Here is a 16,579-nt window from a genome sequence, read left to right as displayed (position 1 = left end):
GATTCAATAGTCTTATCATCTGTGCTTGATTCAATATTCACAACAATAAACTTGTCAACATGAGGGAGGAACTGTCTGGTGTTACGATCGTAATATTTATAGCGACTGGAGTGTTAACAATGTTGCTATTATTTATATTCGCAAAGAGACAAATTATGAGATTTGCCTTGCGATCGCGGAGGGGTCCGCACATTGCCATTGGCCACGACGCTAAAAAGGTACTGGTATTGAGGTTATGTCAACGAATTCAATGAAATTGAAATTAATTTCGTATTCAGTCGCTGAAGAGGGAAATCCAGCGTAGAATCGAAGTCATACCTAGGATTCAATATGAGCCTCAGCTCATCAGTGATCCTAGGTATATCATGGCACCTGGGAGCCAGGTACCACCTCATTATTACAGGCTCAAGGCTGTAGATGATGTCAAGGCTCTTGGTAAGATTTTATCGCAATCAATTTTTAATTATTATTTGTCAATCCCATTTATTCATCTAGAATCAGAAATCACCAAGTATGACAATTGCCTGAAACGTCATCCCAGTGAGAATCTTCGTGCGTATCTCCTCACGACTCTGGCTGCTCCTTTGAACGGCAGTGGCCAGAGGATGATCCACCAGTTCTGCGATTTTTATGAACACGCCCGCCACGATCCCACGGAATTCACAGACGAGGAGTACCAAGCTTACTGTCGACTTCACCTCAAGCTGATGGACGCAGCGCGACTCCTGAAGTCGTACCCCAGCAGCAGAAAGTCCAGTCCCAGTCGCACCCCAATCAAGAAGAGTGTGGAAACCAAGAGAAATATTCTCGAGCCGAAGATGCGACCCCCTGAGGAGCAGATCCTGAGTGGCTCTCGCCCCAATACACTCACCGTCATGGCCCTGGACAACACCGAAACGACTGTCTAGCATTATGAGAATCGTCACATACAACACATGTGACGAGGGGCTGACTATTTATTGAATTTTATTTGAACGATGGATGGATGCCAACGTTGTTGATATGTCCATCGCGGGGTGCATCACGTTGCGTAAATTGAATGAAGAATTTTTCATGAGTAGACCGAAAATGGGAGACAAGATTTTAGAAGGCACTTTCTCAGTTGTTCTCGAGGATGTTTAAGGATAACTAGAAGGTGCGTAGATTCAATGGCCAGTAATAATAATTAATTTTTTTATAATGATAAAGTTCAGTAGTTACGATTATCCATTAAATTCCGTGAGAAGAAATTTAAAAAATACAAAAATACTTGGATATCCTCAAACTGAGAAACTTCTTAAAAGACTACGTCCTGAACTCTTGTCTTAATAATTCCGTGGATTAGAGGGATCCACTGTACATTTCGATGTAAATAAGAAAATTTTTATTCGTTTTATAACTTCATGACAATTTTTTCCTCGTCCCGTGGGATTTTTAGTGTTGAGTGACATACTTTCAGCATAAGTTAATTATGATCTGTTTTTCTGTATCAGAAAAGGAGAGGGAAAATAATTGTAAAATAGTAGATTTATTTTAAAACAAATTATATTAAAAAATTAGGCACTTTGATATTAAAATAAAATCTGAGATTTCCTTCTGGGAAAGGCTTTGTAAAGTAGACAATTTGAATCTTAGTCTCGTGGGGTATAAATCAGATGAGCATTTGTGGCTAGAACGACCCAGTGGGTTTGACTGACCTAATTTCTTTAATTTGTCAAAATCTAGTCTTTTGAAGGTAACGAATAACTCAGTGGACTCTTAACAGACAAATATTTTGTCCAGTGCTCATTTAAGTACCGGTCTTTCTTAAGTGACGTTAGGGCATTATGAAAGATACTTTTGTACGCCGCAGGTAGACAACTCGTTCTGACAAGATGTAGCCATTCCATGACCTACAAGAAAAATAATTAAAAATTAACGACTAATTAACGATACTCGTGAAAATTATTGGTGAAAAGCCTACCTGCTGCGTGATATTCCCCCAAGAAGGCAGCTCAATAACTCTATAAACAGCATGAGAAAATAATTCCCCCCTGACATCCCACGACAAAGTGATGAGCTCCTCAGATCCTACAAAACAATCACCCCAAGACAAGACAATAATCGTAACAAATAATACATCGCAGAGGAACTCGGCAGCCTTTAACGCCTTGTAATCCTGGCTGTCGACGATCATAATTTGTATCTTGCTCATGAGATCCCAGCACCAGACAGCATTGGACTTCTCCTGCCTCAGATCCACGAGAATCCTCTGCAACGTTTTCAACAGTCGCTTGTGAACACTGGGAATGTTCGAGGCTACCTGGAGGATCTCATTCATCCAGCTGAGTGGAACTTCGTTATTCTTCTTCAGCACGAGCCCCCCTCGAATTTCAATGGCTTTCTCCAGCTTCTCAGTGGTGACCTCCTCCCAGACACTGGGCAAAGTCAGCCTCTCAATCTCCTCTGTTGGCATTTCTATCATTGCCAGGACAATATCCCCAAATATCTTGTGATCGACGTCAACTTTACCCACCAGCCGCTCCAGAACACTTCCTATAATGGTCTTGTTGTCGTGTAGCACCAAATCATCCTTCAGAATGCTGGAGAAGCTTCTCATGATCTCCTTGAACATGGAGACAGCGTTGTCATTATCAAAAATGGCCTTCTCAACTATGGAGTTAATCGTGACGTCAAGGAACGGTCCCAGGACGTTCGAGGCTACCCCACGGCAGATGTCTTCCAAATGCTCACAGTAGTGCCAGCATTTTTTGAACTCCTGAGGAGACATCAAGCTGCAGTTAGTCATCTCCACCAGTAATTTACTGAGGTACTCCTTGGCAGATGGCGAAACAGCCGCCTGATGACACGCCAGGGATACCCCATAGGCTTTTGTCTCATCGGAGAAATTGATGGCGTCGAGCAGTCGATCGAACTTGATTGGAGGCAATGCCTTAGAGTACTTCTTGGAGAATATCCTCATGCATTCAGCAACGACAATATGTTTTTTACTAGATTGGCTGCTGGCATAGCGTCTCAAATACTCTCCTATGCTCCTGGCGGGGCTGATTTCAGGGAGATAATTGAAGTTCACTGGCTCCCCTATGGACCACATATAAATTCCACTCCTGTAGTTGTTCAGCTCATCCTCAATGAACTTGGCAAGGAAATCCCCAGTAGTGGGCAGCGCCTGTTCTCGAACGTTCTCCAGCATTTGGATCCAGCAGGATCCAGGGATGTAATTGAGTTCTTTCTCCACGACATCCTGAGCACTCCCAGCTGACCCGCGATTATGTGACTGCTTCAAGGCACTAGTGAAGCTCACAGGAAGATGACAGACCCTCATCTGCTGCACTTTGTACCTGGACAGGGCCTTGAACGCAGCCTTGACGATCTCCATATTTTCATGGCAGGCGTAATCCCACAGTTTCTTCAGGCTCTCCCCCAGAAGTTCGTTGAACTCCTCTTCGAGATACGACGCGGCTGACGGAACGTCTCCAAAAAACTCACAGATGCTCTTGATGACAGCCGTTCGTGTTTCACCGCTCATCCTGGGAGAGAGGACGCGCCAGGCAGAGCAAACGTCTGCTATTCCTGACACACAGAGGGCTGAGATCCCTCGTAATGCTAGAGCACTGGCTGCTGATCCTGTCGTGGTGGTGCACTTGTTCAGAATTTCTGACAGCAAGGGCACCAGTTCTGCCCCTTTCTCCGGACGTCTCTCGCAGATGAGCTTCATAGCGTTGGCACAGGTGACTGTTCCCATGAATGACGAGTCGTTTCTTGTCAGGGATATCAGAGCTGTCATCAGGTAACTGTGACAACGGGGCTCTACCTCCCACAGGCGCAGGTACAGCTCGATGGCGACGTATTTCATGGGTTCATCCGATAAAAGTAGCGACTCCGTCATGTGAATTATCGTTGGCATGTTTTCCTTGGATACTGCAAGGTCTGGCACTGTGAACAGCATCTCCTTGGTCTGCGAAATATCCTTGGATGTCGTCAGCTTGTGAAGAACCATGGAGAGAACGTTGGGGGCGAAGTCTGGGCAGGCTTTGACGATCCTAGCCAGGGATTTTAACGTACTTGAGATGATTGAGCTGTTGCTGGATTGCATGAAGAGGCCTGATAACACGTGCTTGTAGCTGACGAGAACACTTGCTGGGGTGTGGGATAGCCTCTGCAGCCAGGGATTCAGTGTCTCGGAGGAGAGGTACTGACAGATGATCGAGTAGAACTGGTAGTTGGGATTGGACTGCTGCAGAACTTGATGGAAGGGATTTGTGTGGGTGTTCTCAGGAGGGGACCAGTTGCGTTTTGATGATATGGCTGGCAGCAGGGACAAGGAGGTCATCAGGGCTTCAGAGGATAAGGGGGAGGCATAGGCCATCCAGGAGAGAATCGAGCCCATGAAGGCGTTCGAGGATGTCTCGTTGCAGATGCCTTTCTCGAAGAGCATGGAGCCTATTTCGATTATACTCCGGAGATAAACACTATGAGTAATCTCGATCATTTCTGATAACAGAAACATGACGACACTCCCTCCTCTACCATCAGCACAGTGGACCATCTGTTCCATCATCAGGATGTTGGCCCTGGGATCACAATTGTGTTTTACAAGGTCCAAAGCTACTGCTGCTATCAGAGGCAGCAACGCTGCACATAAATCTGTGTTCTTCTGAGCTAGGGAGTATTCAGAGAGCTCCAGAATTCTATTGCTGGTGTCCATGCAAGAGTTTGGGTCGTTCATGGGAAGCCACTGGAGGATTTCCAGTTGCAGGTGGATTGTCTCGTCGGTTTTCATCAACAGGTCCCAGGCTTGTTGCTTACAGCTCTCTGGGAGGCTTGCTGTGGGGTTACAAAGGATGTAGACGAAGACTGGACGGAATAGCTCAATGTAATGTCCTAACAATTTTGGATCTGACTGATGAATCATCAATTTCATGTGCCCTAGAATGTCCCTCCATACAGTGGTTTTCTGCATGAGAACAGTAATTAGAGGATGCTGAGGCGCCTTTATGGAGAATGGACAAGTGTACTCCTTCCCAGGATTCCTGTTCTTCAAATCTAAGTTCAATAGACCACATATTGCTGACGTAACTGACAAATAATTCTTTGTTTCCCCGAGTATCGCGATGAACTTAGACAGGATTGGAGACACTTCCAACAGTTCAGATTCCACCAGGTACACCAGAGCCTGGCAGCTTCCAGAGCTGACAACTGCATTGTCACTGCTACACTGTGCAAATAATAAATTCAATTCCGGAAGCTTCAGGGGGTCAGTGTCCTTCCTGCGTATTATTGCCTCAGCTGATTGGAGCAGCTTTGATATTTTGTGGGTTATTAAGGCCGGGTTATTGGAGGTGAACTTATTCTCCAGGCAGGTCATCTTTGAATTGTGTGGATTTTTTCGTTGTTAGATGTGATTTTTGTCGATGGAAAAATATATGTGAGAGTCCTCTTTTAATCATCTGTTTATGGAAGAGGAGGGATAAATAGTCGTGGAATAATAACCTATGGATCACCTGTCCGGTATCTACATACGAGTCTGTTTGTCGCCCGCCAACTGCCTAAATCGACGGTGACGCCCTCCGCAGCCGGGGTCATTACATACGCTGCCTGTATGTGCCTGTTTGACCGGCGGTGTGTACAGTAGTACATGCACTTGAGTTTAGTCTTTATATAATCTTGTCTACGGTCAACCTTGAAACAAGCAGCGACATCTGTGTGCCACCGGCGGCTCAGACTAGGTTTGTACCCGTTCGTATTGGACTTAACTGTGTCATTTTTTTTTTAATTGAGAAGACCCAAAAATGAGATTTTTTAATATATTTATTTGTATGGACAAGTCGGAGCATAGTGCACAATATATTTAATATATAGTAGTCTGGGGGAAGGGGTCAGAGTACATTTCCGGAGTCTGAACACAATATCTTACAATTTAACGACAAGACGTCTGCACTTTTATTAACTTGTTTTCTCTGTATTTGCTTCTGTACGTAATGTGTTAATTGCGTGTTTATATATTCGAGTTATGTAATATATAAAGCCCAACGGTTTGCTATATTCACCCTAACGAATAAAAATAAAGTTGATGCGTTAGGATTTTAACAGTATCAGTCAATTTTTCATAGTTAATTTCCCACGGATCTCGTTTCACAGAGTTTTGTCATCCAATTGTTCAATTACAACTCGACTAATTACCTTGAATTTAATAAACTCGATAGAAAATTTTTTTTAGCTCGGGTAAAATAGTAAAACGCACTCGATAACCAAGAGACAGATCCATCACTCTCTCTCCACTTGTAACGAGTCAATTTTTGAAACAATTTATACGTTTTCAATTTAATCTTTTCATCTTCCAAAGCAAATACATTGTACAGCCTATACAAACGTTACACAATTGTTATTAATTTTCGATTTTATTTAAACTCCAGTAGCTGGCGGAGAGCGCAGGGCAGGATCCAGGTACTTAGGCTATCTGCATATTTTCATAAAAAGCTTTTTCATTTCGTCGTCGGTAATTCCCTCCATTCTGTTTATCGTTACGTTTTTTTGTTTTTTATTTATTTATTTTTTCATGTTTTTAGTAAAAATCACAGCACAGCACCAGCATTTACTTTAAAGCCTACCCCTTCTCCGCATGTGGAGGCCCCATTAAAACTGAGGCACCCCCTGTGTTTCGCTTCTATTTCGTTTCAGTAATGTGAAATTTATGATTTTGGATCTCATTTTGTTTAGTCATTAGAAAATTATAATGACACACATTAACTGTTCTTTTGATTTGGCATTTGCAACACTATGCTGTCCAATAATTAACTTTGTGACCCTGCTACAGGATCACAAAGTGTGTTCATACATTTTTTTTTGTTTCTCTCATTATCGCAATGGCAATGATGATAATAAAAATAAAATAATAAATCGTAATTAAATCGTTACCGAACTAATATTATGTAGTTGTTTTTTTTACCTAAATTGTATAATTGTATATTTATAATAATTAATACGTTTTTTGTATTTTTATTTACCCATTACTAGTTGTTTTTTTTTTATTTCGTTTCCATCTCAAGTTTTCACTGTCACTACATGCGCATTACCGTTCTCTCTGCTCTCAGATTCTCACGTCAACACTCATCCTTCACTCATCCCCATTAACTATGATTATTTTTAGTAAACAAATAGCATTCTACTTATTATTTTTTATCGATTTACAATTACTTAACGCCACTTAATTATTTAGAATCATGATTTCTCTTGTGACTTATCAAATATCCTTTATATAATTCTTTAATCATTCACTTTGTTTTCCTCAAATCTGTTGTCCATTACATAATAAATCTATTTTCATCTAATAGATATAAGATCGTATTGTTATGCATTTATCATTTTGTAAATTGATTTTTCATGATTTTATTCAAACAATATTTTTCTTTACCTCACGCTCACAGTCATTCACTCGTCCCTACAAAAATCGAAGTCTGCAGTATTATTATTATTTTCTTTACAATAAAATACATTGATTCGGACAGTGGATTTTTCGACAATCTATCACACAATTGTTATGTTTTTACTTTCTCATACATTATACATTTTTACTATGCACAAGAACTACACACTCACTTACATCGTTATTTAAATATTTTACAAATTTCAATGAAATATCCTCTCACATATGACTCACGTTAATGTCCAGTTGTATGTCAATAATTGTGTGAATCATTCACTGTTAAATAATTCAACTAATTCATTTAAATCGACGCACAGACACGCGCAAGTTTCAGTCTACCCGGACTTTCTATGCAAAAGCAGATTGTTAATAATTTTGGGTTTTTTTTTCATCTGCATTGTCGTTATTATCATTGTGGTCTCGGAATACTCTGTGTTGAATCAATCCCCTCAATGGCCATGCATATTCATGATTTTCATGGCTCACTGCCATCTCCACAAATTCATCGAGTGAATTAAATTCTCTCTCCTCCTCTTCATTTCAGTGGAAGAGAAGACGGTATTCCCATGATATAAATTCCTGACCTGGATAATTATGCTCTCTTTAACTCCATTCGTTTATTAAAATCTTTGTACAGACCGTACCGTCTCATGCCTGGTGGGTATACGCTCATGTATACACTGACATTTTTTTTTTTCATTTAATTACAATATTTACAAGTCACTCAAGGATTTCACTACCCCTGTCAAGGCTTTTGTCCAAAATTGCCTCGATTCATTTACAAACTACGTAGTCGATACAGAGTATTAGCCGTATTTTAGTTTTTTTTTTTCGTGAGAATTCTGAGAAGTTTCTCCTTTTTATAATTGGATGTCAATCCGAGAGGCCTTGAATCAATTTATCAACGTTCAATGAATTACAAAAAAAAGTCTGTGGGACACTAGGGTTGGTTAGTGTCACGTATAATTATCTACAGATATGATTTCAAGAATAATTATATTTTTAAAAATAAAATCACTCAGTAAATCGTAATGCCGAGGCAATGGTGTTTGTGGAAATTTTCTCCAAAATCGTATTTAGGTATAAATGCTGGCAATTTCAGGGGTCTTCCCGCGGGTCAAATGTCCATTATCTTCATTAAAATATACGTGAAATGCTGACATTTTTAGGGATTCATCTCCCACCTGTCTTTCTCTATACTTTATACATTTTTTAATATTTTCATTGCATTAAGTAATAGCGCCTACTGATTTTTTTTGGAATAATAAAAAACATAATTCTAGGTATGGAGATCCATTTTGAATTTATCAGTGAACCATGTTCACACCTCATCGCGAGTGAAATCTGATCGGCAAAGTGGTAAATCATCGTTGACAAATGATAACAATTGCCAGTTCGTGATTCAACGGAAATAAAAAAAATGTTGTCGAGACACTTTTTCCTGCTCTCACTTCACCCTACGATAAATCCTACGACGAAAATTTCGATAATCTATATAGATAGGAAGATATTTCTTCCGTTACAATATTCTGTTGTACACATTCGCAAGGACTCGAGCAAATGAATGTAACAAAAAAAAATATTTTTGAGAAACTTATTGAAGAATTCTCGCTTCGATTTTCACCGATGATTTACCACCTTTCAATAAGAATCCCCTGGGCCCACGTCACCATCAACAATAATCAATGATCTCGAATGATCCTGGGGGAATAACCCAGGTCTTATCACAAGGAATCGACAAAGTGTTCAGCAATGGGTCCTACGGCTGCCTGCCTGTATTGGCGTGCGAGTGTACCACACTGCCACCGGTTGCGGTGGATGTCGGATGTGTGTGGTGGGTTTGTGCTGAATTTCCGGTTGCGTGTATGGGTGCGGGGGCCGCGGGTCACTTGGGCGGGAAGGGCGAGATCACCGAGGCGGCTACAGCGGCAGCCTGCTGACTCGCCAGCACGGCCGCTGCAAAACATACATTCGTTAACGTTAAGATCATCAATGACTTCCTTGTTACGAATCAAATTATTTAAACAGCTGTTAATTTTTATCTTGATTGAATGCTTCGATCGTTCAGAAACTAATTGGGAAAACGGTTGGAAGTCGATCTTGACTACTACCAAGTTATCAATGGATATCTTGAGATGTGGGGGAGATAGCAGAATTTTTGTGATAACCTTTGTAGCTCTCAATCCACTCTAGAAAAAGGATTTTATCGAAAATTCTGTTATCTCCCTCAATCCCGAAGATATTCGTCGAAGAGCTGGCTGAGAAGCAATTTGACTTGAACCGTTTACCCCTTCGGTCCTGAATCACCCAAATTAAGTCTTGAATAAAACCATCAGCGATCCCGCCCGACTCCAGCTCGCACGTCAGGTTTGGCCTCTATTATTTCATCATTAATAATGTTGATGGGGACTCGGGGGGAATTTTATTAATTTATTCGTAAATTAATCGACACTGTGTTCACTTTTGCTCACATTGAGGGTCATTGGCAGTGGATGCTAACAGAAAATTTCACTTTGCATGAAATCAATCAATAAAATGGTTAAAATAATGAGACTACGGAGATGAAAAATTTGTAATCTTCATGCCAGTTCTGGAAGACTGAACAATTTTATCAATTAACCACAGTGACAATCTCCATCACGACGTGATTGAGCTACTCCTCGGATTATTAAAAACACGTTATGATTTACCATGATCAATTTGTGTGTGTGTTGTGTTGTATTATTTCGACAACATACGATTAGAGAGAAGCACGATAAATAATTATCACAGTCTGAACTATCCTATGTTTATTTAAAACCTAACTAGACGATTCTTCAATATTGTTAGCATTATCAACGCTTGGAAAAAAAATCGCACTTGTCCTCGTTTAATAATAAAAGAAGATAACTATCCACAAGATGATTTTGTGCTGGCAATTTATCATATGCCGCGTCATGGCGTTTATATACAACAGTATATTTATCATATTCTCACGTAGCGTTGTAGAATTGTTCCCGCTCAGGGCATCACTCTCCACAGCCGAATCACTCTCGACCTGATAACAAAATATGAATTTTGAATTGGTTTTTTTGCCTCCACAAAACCTTGATTTTTTTTTTTTAAATTCAACCCAAATGTCATTCCATCGGAATCATCGAAAATTCATTGATGCAAAACATGATGAAAAGATTATAGAAATCACCGAATAATAATTGCAGTACCACGAGATTATCTCCCATCATAAACATCACACTGACATTCCAAAGCCTATCGATCCTATCCGCGTAATGAACGTAATCCCTCCCTAGACGAACTAATCGCCCTGAAAATAAACCGCGTCGATTGACAAAATCTCACCAAATCCCAACCCAACCCCATAAAATCACACAAATCAGGGATTGGCCATTTTATCGACGCACATTATTCAATTGAGTTGGAGCCGCGGAATCGCCGGTAGCCTTACTGTCAGGGTCTGACGAGTGGCTTACCTCCATAAGGCGCGGGATACTGTCCCGTCAAAAGAGGATAGCCCAGTCCAACATGAGTATGATGATGTGTGTGAACGTGCCTCTGGGGTGGTGGTGACCTACTGTCTTTCCCAATACCACCATTGCCAGGATCACCAGGTGCTGATTGTTGTGGATTTCCAGGTCCCTGTTGTTTTCCTTGCTGTTGTCCTTGACTGCTGGGTGGTCCAGGGCCAGCGACAGACGTTGGTGGACCACTGGGCGGTCTGGCAGGGGTTGGACCTGCTGCTGAAGGACTTGCTGAGGCAGCCGATGTCTTTGGAGTTGGTGATTTTAGGGCTCGCTCCTGGAGTTCATGAATTTTGTGCGCTGAGTAGTACTGATTGGCATGATGCTGAAGGAGATCGAGCGCTTTTCCACCAGGTGGCCTCGAGAGATCCTCGGGTGCGTGATACCTCGGGATTTGATGGAGGTAGGGATTGCCGGAGTAGGGACCTGGTACCATTATGGGACTGAGGCCTCTGTAAACCGGATGACCAGGGTCGAAAGTGAGCCCTCCGTAATGCTGTGCTGGCATGTAAGCACCAGGATGAATGTAAGCGTACTGAGACGTCGGTGGAGGAGGTGGACCCTGTGTCTCCATTGTCGGTTTGACTCCCTCCTGCTTGCTCTTCGACTCGTCGCTCTTCCCCAAATCTTGTGGCTTCTCCTGTTTCGACTGGTGCTTGGGGCTTGGCGGTGGTGGTTTCGCCTGCTGAGGTGGCTTCACCACCTCCTCCTTTCTCCTCTGCTCGGGATACAAGTAATACCTCCTGTCATCCTGCACTGGTGGCGCCGGCTGACGATTCTGTCCGTGATACACGTGATAAGGGCTCATTTGGCTCTTCATCTCAATACTCTCCTTCAGGATTTGATGGTTCTCGTGCTGCTTGTCTTTCATACTGGGCAGCTGGGGCTCCTGCTTGATTTTATTTTTCTGCTCGTGGTCCTGGTCATTTTGCGGCGGTGGCTGCTGCTGCGGCTGGCTGACTGGCTGGGGTTGATATGGATAACCCGAGGGAATGTAACTACCATAGCCACCGTAGTAGTGCGCCTGCTGCTGGGGAGGATTGAGATCCTTTTTCTCTTTGTCTTGATTCTGAAGGCTCGCCATTGACGGCATTTGTGGGATGTTCAAGGGCTTCAACTCCTGCTTGGGAGTGAGATCACTTGGCTTCTGGTCACTCTGCTTGTCCTGTACATTGGGGACCAGATAGGGAGGCTGGCCGTAGTAAGGATACATACTGAAGTGAGGGGGCAAATGAGTTTGACCAGTGGCTTTCTCCTTCTCTTGTCCCTGCTTCGCCTTGTCCGCTGATTCAGCCTCCAGCACTGGTGCTGCATCATCGGATATGTCCGAATATGCAGGACTCTGGACATCTTCTCTCGCTGGATCCACCATGGGGGCCTCCAGGGGCGAGGGATGAGGGCTACCACCAGGTGATTTTCTCGATTTTTTCTTGTATCCCTGGGGCTTCGGCGCTCTCGGATCCTTGCTCTTGTCCTGTTCTGGCATCAGTGCTGCCGTTGGCTTCACCTTAAACTGCGGCATTTTGCCATGCAGGCCGACACTGGGATACTGCATGTGCGAGGGCACAGCATGCCCAGCTGTCGGATTCTGAAGAGGTTGCTGGCTCATCTGAGTGGGAATGCTCAAGCCAGGATGTTGATTTAAGCTCTGAAGATTCGCCTGCTGAGACTGGGATGTCTGAGCTGGTGGCACTGGCTGCTGGGGGAGTGGTGTCTGATGCACCATGTGAGCTGGCGCCGGTTGCTGGCCCAACTGCGGTGTATGTTGAATAGGAATCTGATGAGCAGGCTGAATTTGGGATGGTTGAGGACTCGGTAATGTCTGCGGCTGACTCGGTGGCTGGGGCTGTGTCATCAGTGGCTGGGGCGCTTGTAACATCTGATTCTGGACCTGATGCTGTACCACCTGAGTCGGCTGAGGCGGTTGGGGGATGTTGATGGGCTGGGGAATGTTTGTTGTTAAGTGGGGCGATGGTACTGGCCTTGGAGATTGACTTGGATGGGGACTGGGGCTCTGCGGGGGATTGACGGGTTGGACTGGTGCTGTTGGCACTGGTTGCACGAGATTTTGCTGCACAGGCGGCGGTCTCGGGCTCGATTGAATCGATGGCGCCGGTAGATCCTCCTGACCAAACCTCAAAACACCTGGTTTGACGATACTTGTTTTATCGGCAATTGTTGGCGTTGGATCGGCCGTTGGAGATGGTACTCTGGGTGGTGGTGTTTCAGGTGGTACTACTGGTGGACTCGTTGGCCTCACTGGAGTACCTTCTGGCTTGTCTGCTGGTGATTTTACTGGCGTCGCTGGACTTGGTGCCTCAATATTACTTTCGTCATTCTCCGACATACTCGTTATACCCTCTTTTGTATCGTCATCGTCGGCAGAACCGTGGGCATGGCTCTGATGGTACTTCAGGCCATTAATATTTTTGTACTTTTTACTACAGTTTGGCTCCGGACATTCAATCAATACTGGACTAGCCGGTGGGGAACCACTGGGTGGTGTTGGTGGTGGTGCCACTGCTGTTGCTCTTCTCTTCGTCTTCTCCTCATCTTCTGGGCCACGTGACTTTCTCTTTGCCGCTGGATCTGGCCTCGGTGGGACAAATGCCGCTGGGCTTGGGCTAGCTGCTGGTGAACCTTGGGCACCACGTCGCCCTTTTGCACCACCATTTCGTAATTTACTGTGTACCGAGCTACGTGTCTCGGTGAAATTACTGAGGTCATTGCCAGGTGTGGCATTTGCCGCGGCACGACCACGCTTTCCTCGGCCCTTTGGCGTTCTCGCGTCCAAGTCACTTGTTGGGGAATCACAGAAACGTGGTGGCGCCCAATCGTGGCGGGTACAGTCTAACAGGGTGCCGACGTAGGTTTTACCCCGCCACGTTACATTAACGACCAATACACCTGCAACAGAAAAATAGTACGTCCCAAATAGTAATTGTCGGTTTATAAAGAGATCACTTTGAGTTGAATGAGCATGTTGTATGATATGATGATAAAAAAATTAAGGGTGTATTGAGGATTCGTGAACTTTTTCATCATTTGAAAGTCGCCCTCAATAGATCCTCCAGCCACATCCTTCCCATGAATCACAGAACCACCAACTCCTCCAATGTACACAATAGACTTGGAGATAAGAGCGAGTACATATTCGTGTAAATTCATAGTACAGATCTTTGGTAACGTACTCTACAAGACAAAAGAACCACCGGAAGTTTACATTAGTAACCCCCCTCTGTCGGTTACCAAACAAGATTGAGTGTGAATTAATGTTTCACGGTTCATTCCAAAGTGTCGGCTAAATTAACCGCCGTATTCTCTTTTTATCCCCATTACTCGGGGAATTGAATGGAGTATTGAGAAAGAACTGTGTTCGGCCATTGGGCAGAATATAGACAATGCTTCTGGATAAAAATACGACACCCTGAACCTCCCTGGAGGTCCAGGAGGAAAGAAAGCTCGGTGGATTACTCATTATTTTTCCTCCGTTTAAACGTTAAAAATACCAAACAAAACGGCAAAATTAAAAAGAAGTTAAATAAAAAATAATTAACATCGAACCTTTCGTCTCGGTCCGTCAATATTACCGTAAAGACAAAATAAAATAAAGAAAGTCGTTTCATGAGGCTACTTTAAACCCACTTGACCTTTATTCCGTGGAACAAAAAACATGAATAATGTTCGAAGGAAACAATGAAACGAAAGGGAAAACAAAGTAGTAGCATTAACTGTGATTGGATGTTCCACCATTTGATGCTTTCTTTTTTTTTTCTTTTTTTTTTCAACTGATTAATTCTCTGTCATACACAGGCATGAAAGTTGATGAAGAGGACTTCACAAAGGGGAATCCGAGAAATTTGTTTCGCAGTTGAGCATTCGAGAGAAAATTGTGTATTTTCTGTCTCCGTCCTCGGAGGGGGAGGTGGAGGACGAAAACAGGCGCCAAGAGGATCGATAACGAGCCAACATTCTCCCTCTCCTTCGAGACTCGACAGCAGTCGGGTTTTCTCTCCCCCTTACACTTCAGTCTGCTCAACGTCGATCTCTACCTCTTGCATCGTCTTTATGAGCATTCGTGATATCGACATCGAGCTCTGTGAAAGCATCACAAACCGCCTTTCATGATACATCGTGTTTGCAGTTTACTTCACTGGTAGGAAATTTTTTTTTACGTCGAGACTCTTTCGGTGAATCAAATATTGATGGATTTTCGATTTATGGAGGAGTAATATGGCTTTCGCGGGGGGAATTTTTGATGAGTCGCTATTTTCGGGTGTTGATGCGCATTTATTATCATGTTTTCCCGTCCGTTTTGATTTTTCTCGATCAAAATAGTCCCATTTTTTTTTCTAAAAGGAACTGTCCCACCGAGGGTGAATCAATGTTCATGAGAGATAACAAAATGGAAAGAAAAATCATTGTCTTTGGAACACTGGGCGTTATCAGCTAAACTCCACCCTCCCATCTTCCTTTATTTGCTCGTTTGACACTAGACCTTGAAGAAGGCTGAATGAAGTATCAACGGGGGAAAAATACCAATGTGGGGAAAATCCAAATGGTGATGAAGAACAGGGATTGAACGGTGGGGTATCGAGGGATGGTAATAAAACTTCCGGGAATTATAGGGGTTCCAGCAGATTGCCGTGATATTCAATTGAGATTCGATAAATATATGGGTTTTACCCATGTACCGTGTTACGACAATCTTTCACTCGTGACGTGGCAATTCACGTACTTTGAGACAGTGAAAAGAAGTGCAGAGTGTGCACGAGCTGAAGGGGGAAATAAATTTCATTCGTACAAATCACACTAATTATTTCTACCAAATGAAAATACTGGAGTTATAAACACCGAAATTTTTGTCTTTTTGTTCCAGTAATTTCCCACTGAATTTTTTCACCTTTTTTTTTCGCCGTATAAATCACGACAGGAAATGTGAAATTTTCAGGTACAAGAGGGCAATGGAAATAGCGTGCGTTTGATGATTGTAATTGAGGTGTGATTTGAAATAAATGGAAGAGATAATTTAAATGTTGTAGGTCCTCACCTCCTTCTGTCTCATGCCAAACTATTCCCTCTAGTGTTACCGCGGTACCAGGTTCACACGGCCCCAGACATTCTGGTTCTGTTATGGTACCGACACTCGTTCCAACGCACACGTCTGACATATCCTGTAACAAAAATTGTCATATTAAAGACAATGATAATGATATAATTATTCAAATCCATCGAAGCAGCCCTCACAATTCCCAAATCCCCTCAATTTTGGAGCTCTCAATTTTTTTTGTTGTAAATAAAAATAGGCTTCTGCAATAGCACTAGGGAAATCAGGCAATTTCTTAAAAACCCATATTAAATATCCATATTGAGCGACGGAAAAAGTCGTTGGACCCAATTCCCACAATCTCCTCCCGACGGGTCTAAAAATAGTAGAAAGCAATGAAAATAGCCGGGCAATTGCCCGATATGAAAAGCATTTCAACCCACCGCGATAATCAGATTTAATAATTCACGGGGTAATTTTCATAAGTGGACGTAAACTCAGTTATCCATTGAAAAAAAAATGAGAACGAGTGGAAAGTAACGAGTTTCGAGAGATTAAAGTTCCCTGAAAATAGTACGAATCTGTGCATAAGTTGATGGATAATTGCGA

At 42.9% G+C, this 16,579-nt stretch overlaps 3 protein-coding genes across 12 annotated transcripts in view; 1 reads left to right on the top strand and 2 right to left on the bottom strand.

Annotated features, from left to right (window-relative positions):
* Nucleotides 1-12: 12 nt before the first annotated feature.
* Nucleotides 13-6,711, top strand: LOC135169718 (protein C1orf43 homolog). Its single transcript, XM_064134957.1, has 3 exons — nt 13-218; nt 279-435; nt 496-6,711. Exons 1-3 carry the CDS (start codon nt 60-62, stop codon nt 906-908), a joined length of 729 nt encoding a protein of 242 aa, XP_063991027.1. The 5' UTR covers nt 13-59; the 3' UTR covers nt 909-6,711.
* On the bottom strand, nt 1,701-5,347 carry LOC135169694 (focadhesin). The gene is made up of 2 exons (XM_064134920.1): nt 1,943-5,347; nt 1,701-1,871 (listed from the first exon to the last, which is right to left on the bottom strand). Exons 1-2 carry the CDS (start codon nt 5,345-5,347, stop codon nt 1,701-1,703), a joined length of 3,576 nt encoding a protein of 1,191 aa, XP_063990990.1.
* Nucleotides 5,773-16,579, bottom strand: part of LOC135169692 (zinc finger protein 608-like) — a 55,001-nt gene continuing 44,194 nt past the window's right edge. For 8 of the 10 annotated variants that reach the window (XM_064134910.1, XM_064134908.1, XM_064134907.1 and 5 more), the window contains 3 exons: nt 15,975-16,097; nt 10,876-13,834; nt 5,773-9,361 (listed from right to left, as the gene is read on the bottom strand). In XM_064134910.1, the coding sequence (XP_063990980.1) occupies nt 9,291-9,361; nt 10,876-13,834; nt 15,975-16,097 (3,153 nt within the window). In that variant the 3' untranslated portion in view covers nt 5,773-9,290. Of the gene's footprint in view, nt 10,443-10,875; nt 13,835-15,973; nt 16,098-16,579 lie in introns of all 10 variants that reach the window. The other 2 variants (XM_064134914.1, XM_064134915.1) reach the window with 2 other exon arrangements.

The sequence above is a fragment of the Diachasmimorpha longicaudata genome, chromosome 15, assembly GCF_034640455.1.
Source record: "Diachasmimorpha longicaudata isolate KC_UGA_2023 chromosome 15, iyDiaLong2, whole genome shotgun sequence".
Classification (NCBI taxonomy): Eukaryota; Metazoa; Arthropoda; class Insecta; order Hymenoptera; family Braconidae; genus Diachasmimorpha; species Diachasmimorpha longicaudata.
The sequence above is the reverse complement of the archived record's forward strand: the minus strand, read 5'-3'. Positions and strand labels throughout refer to the sequence as shown.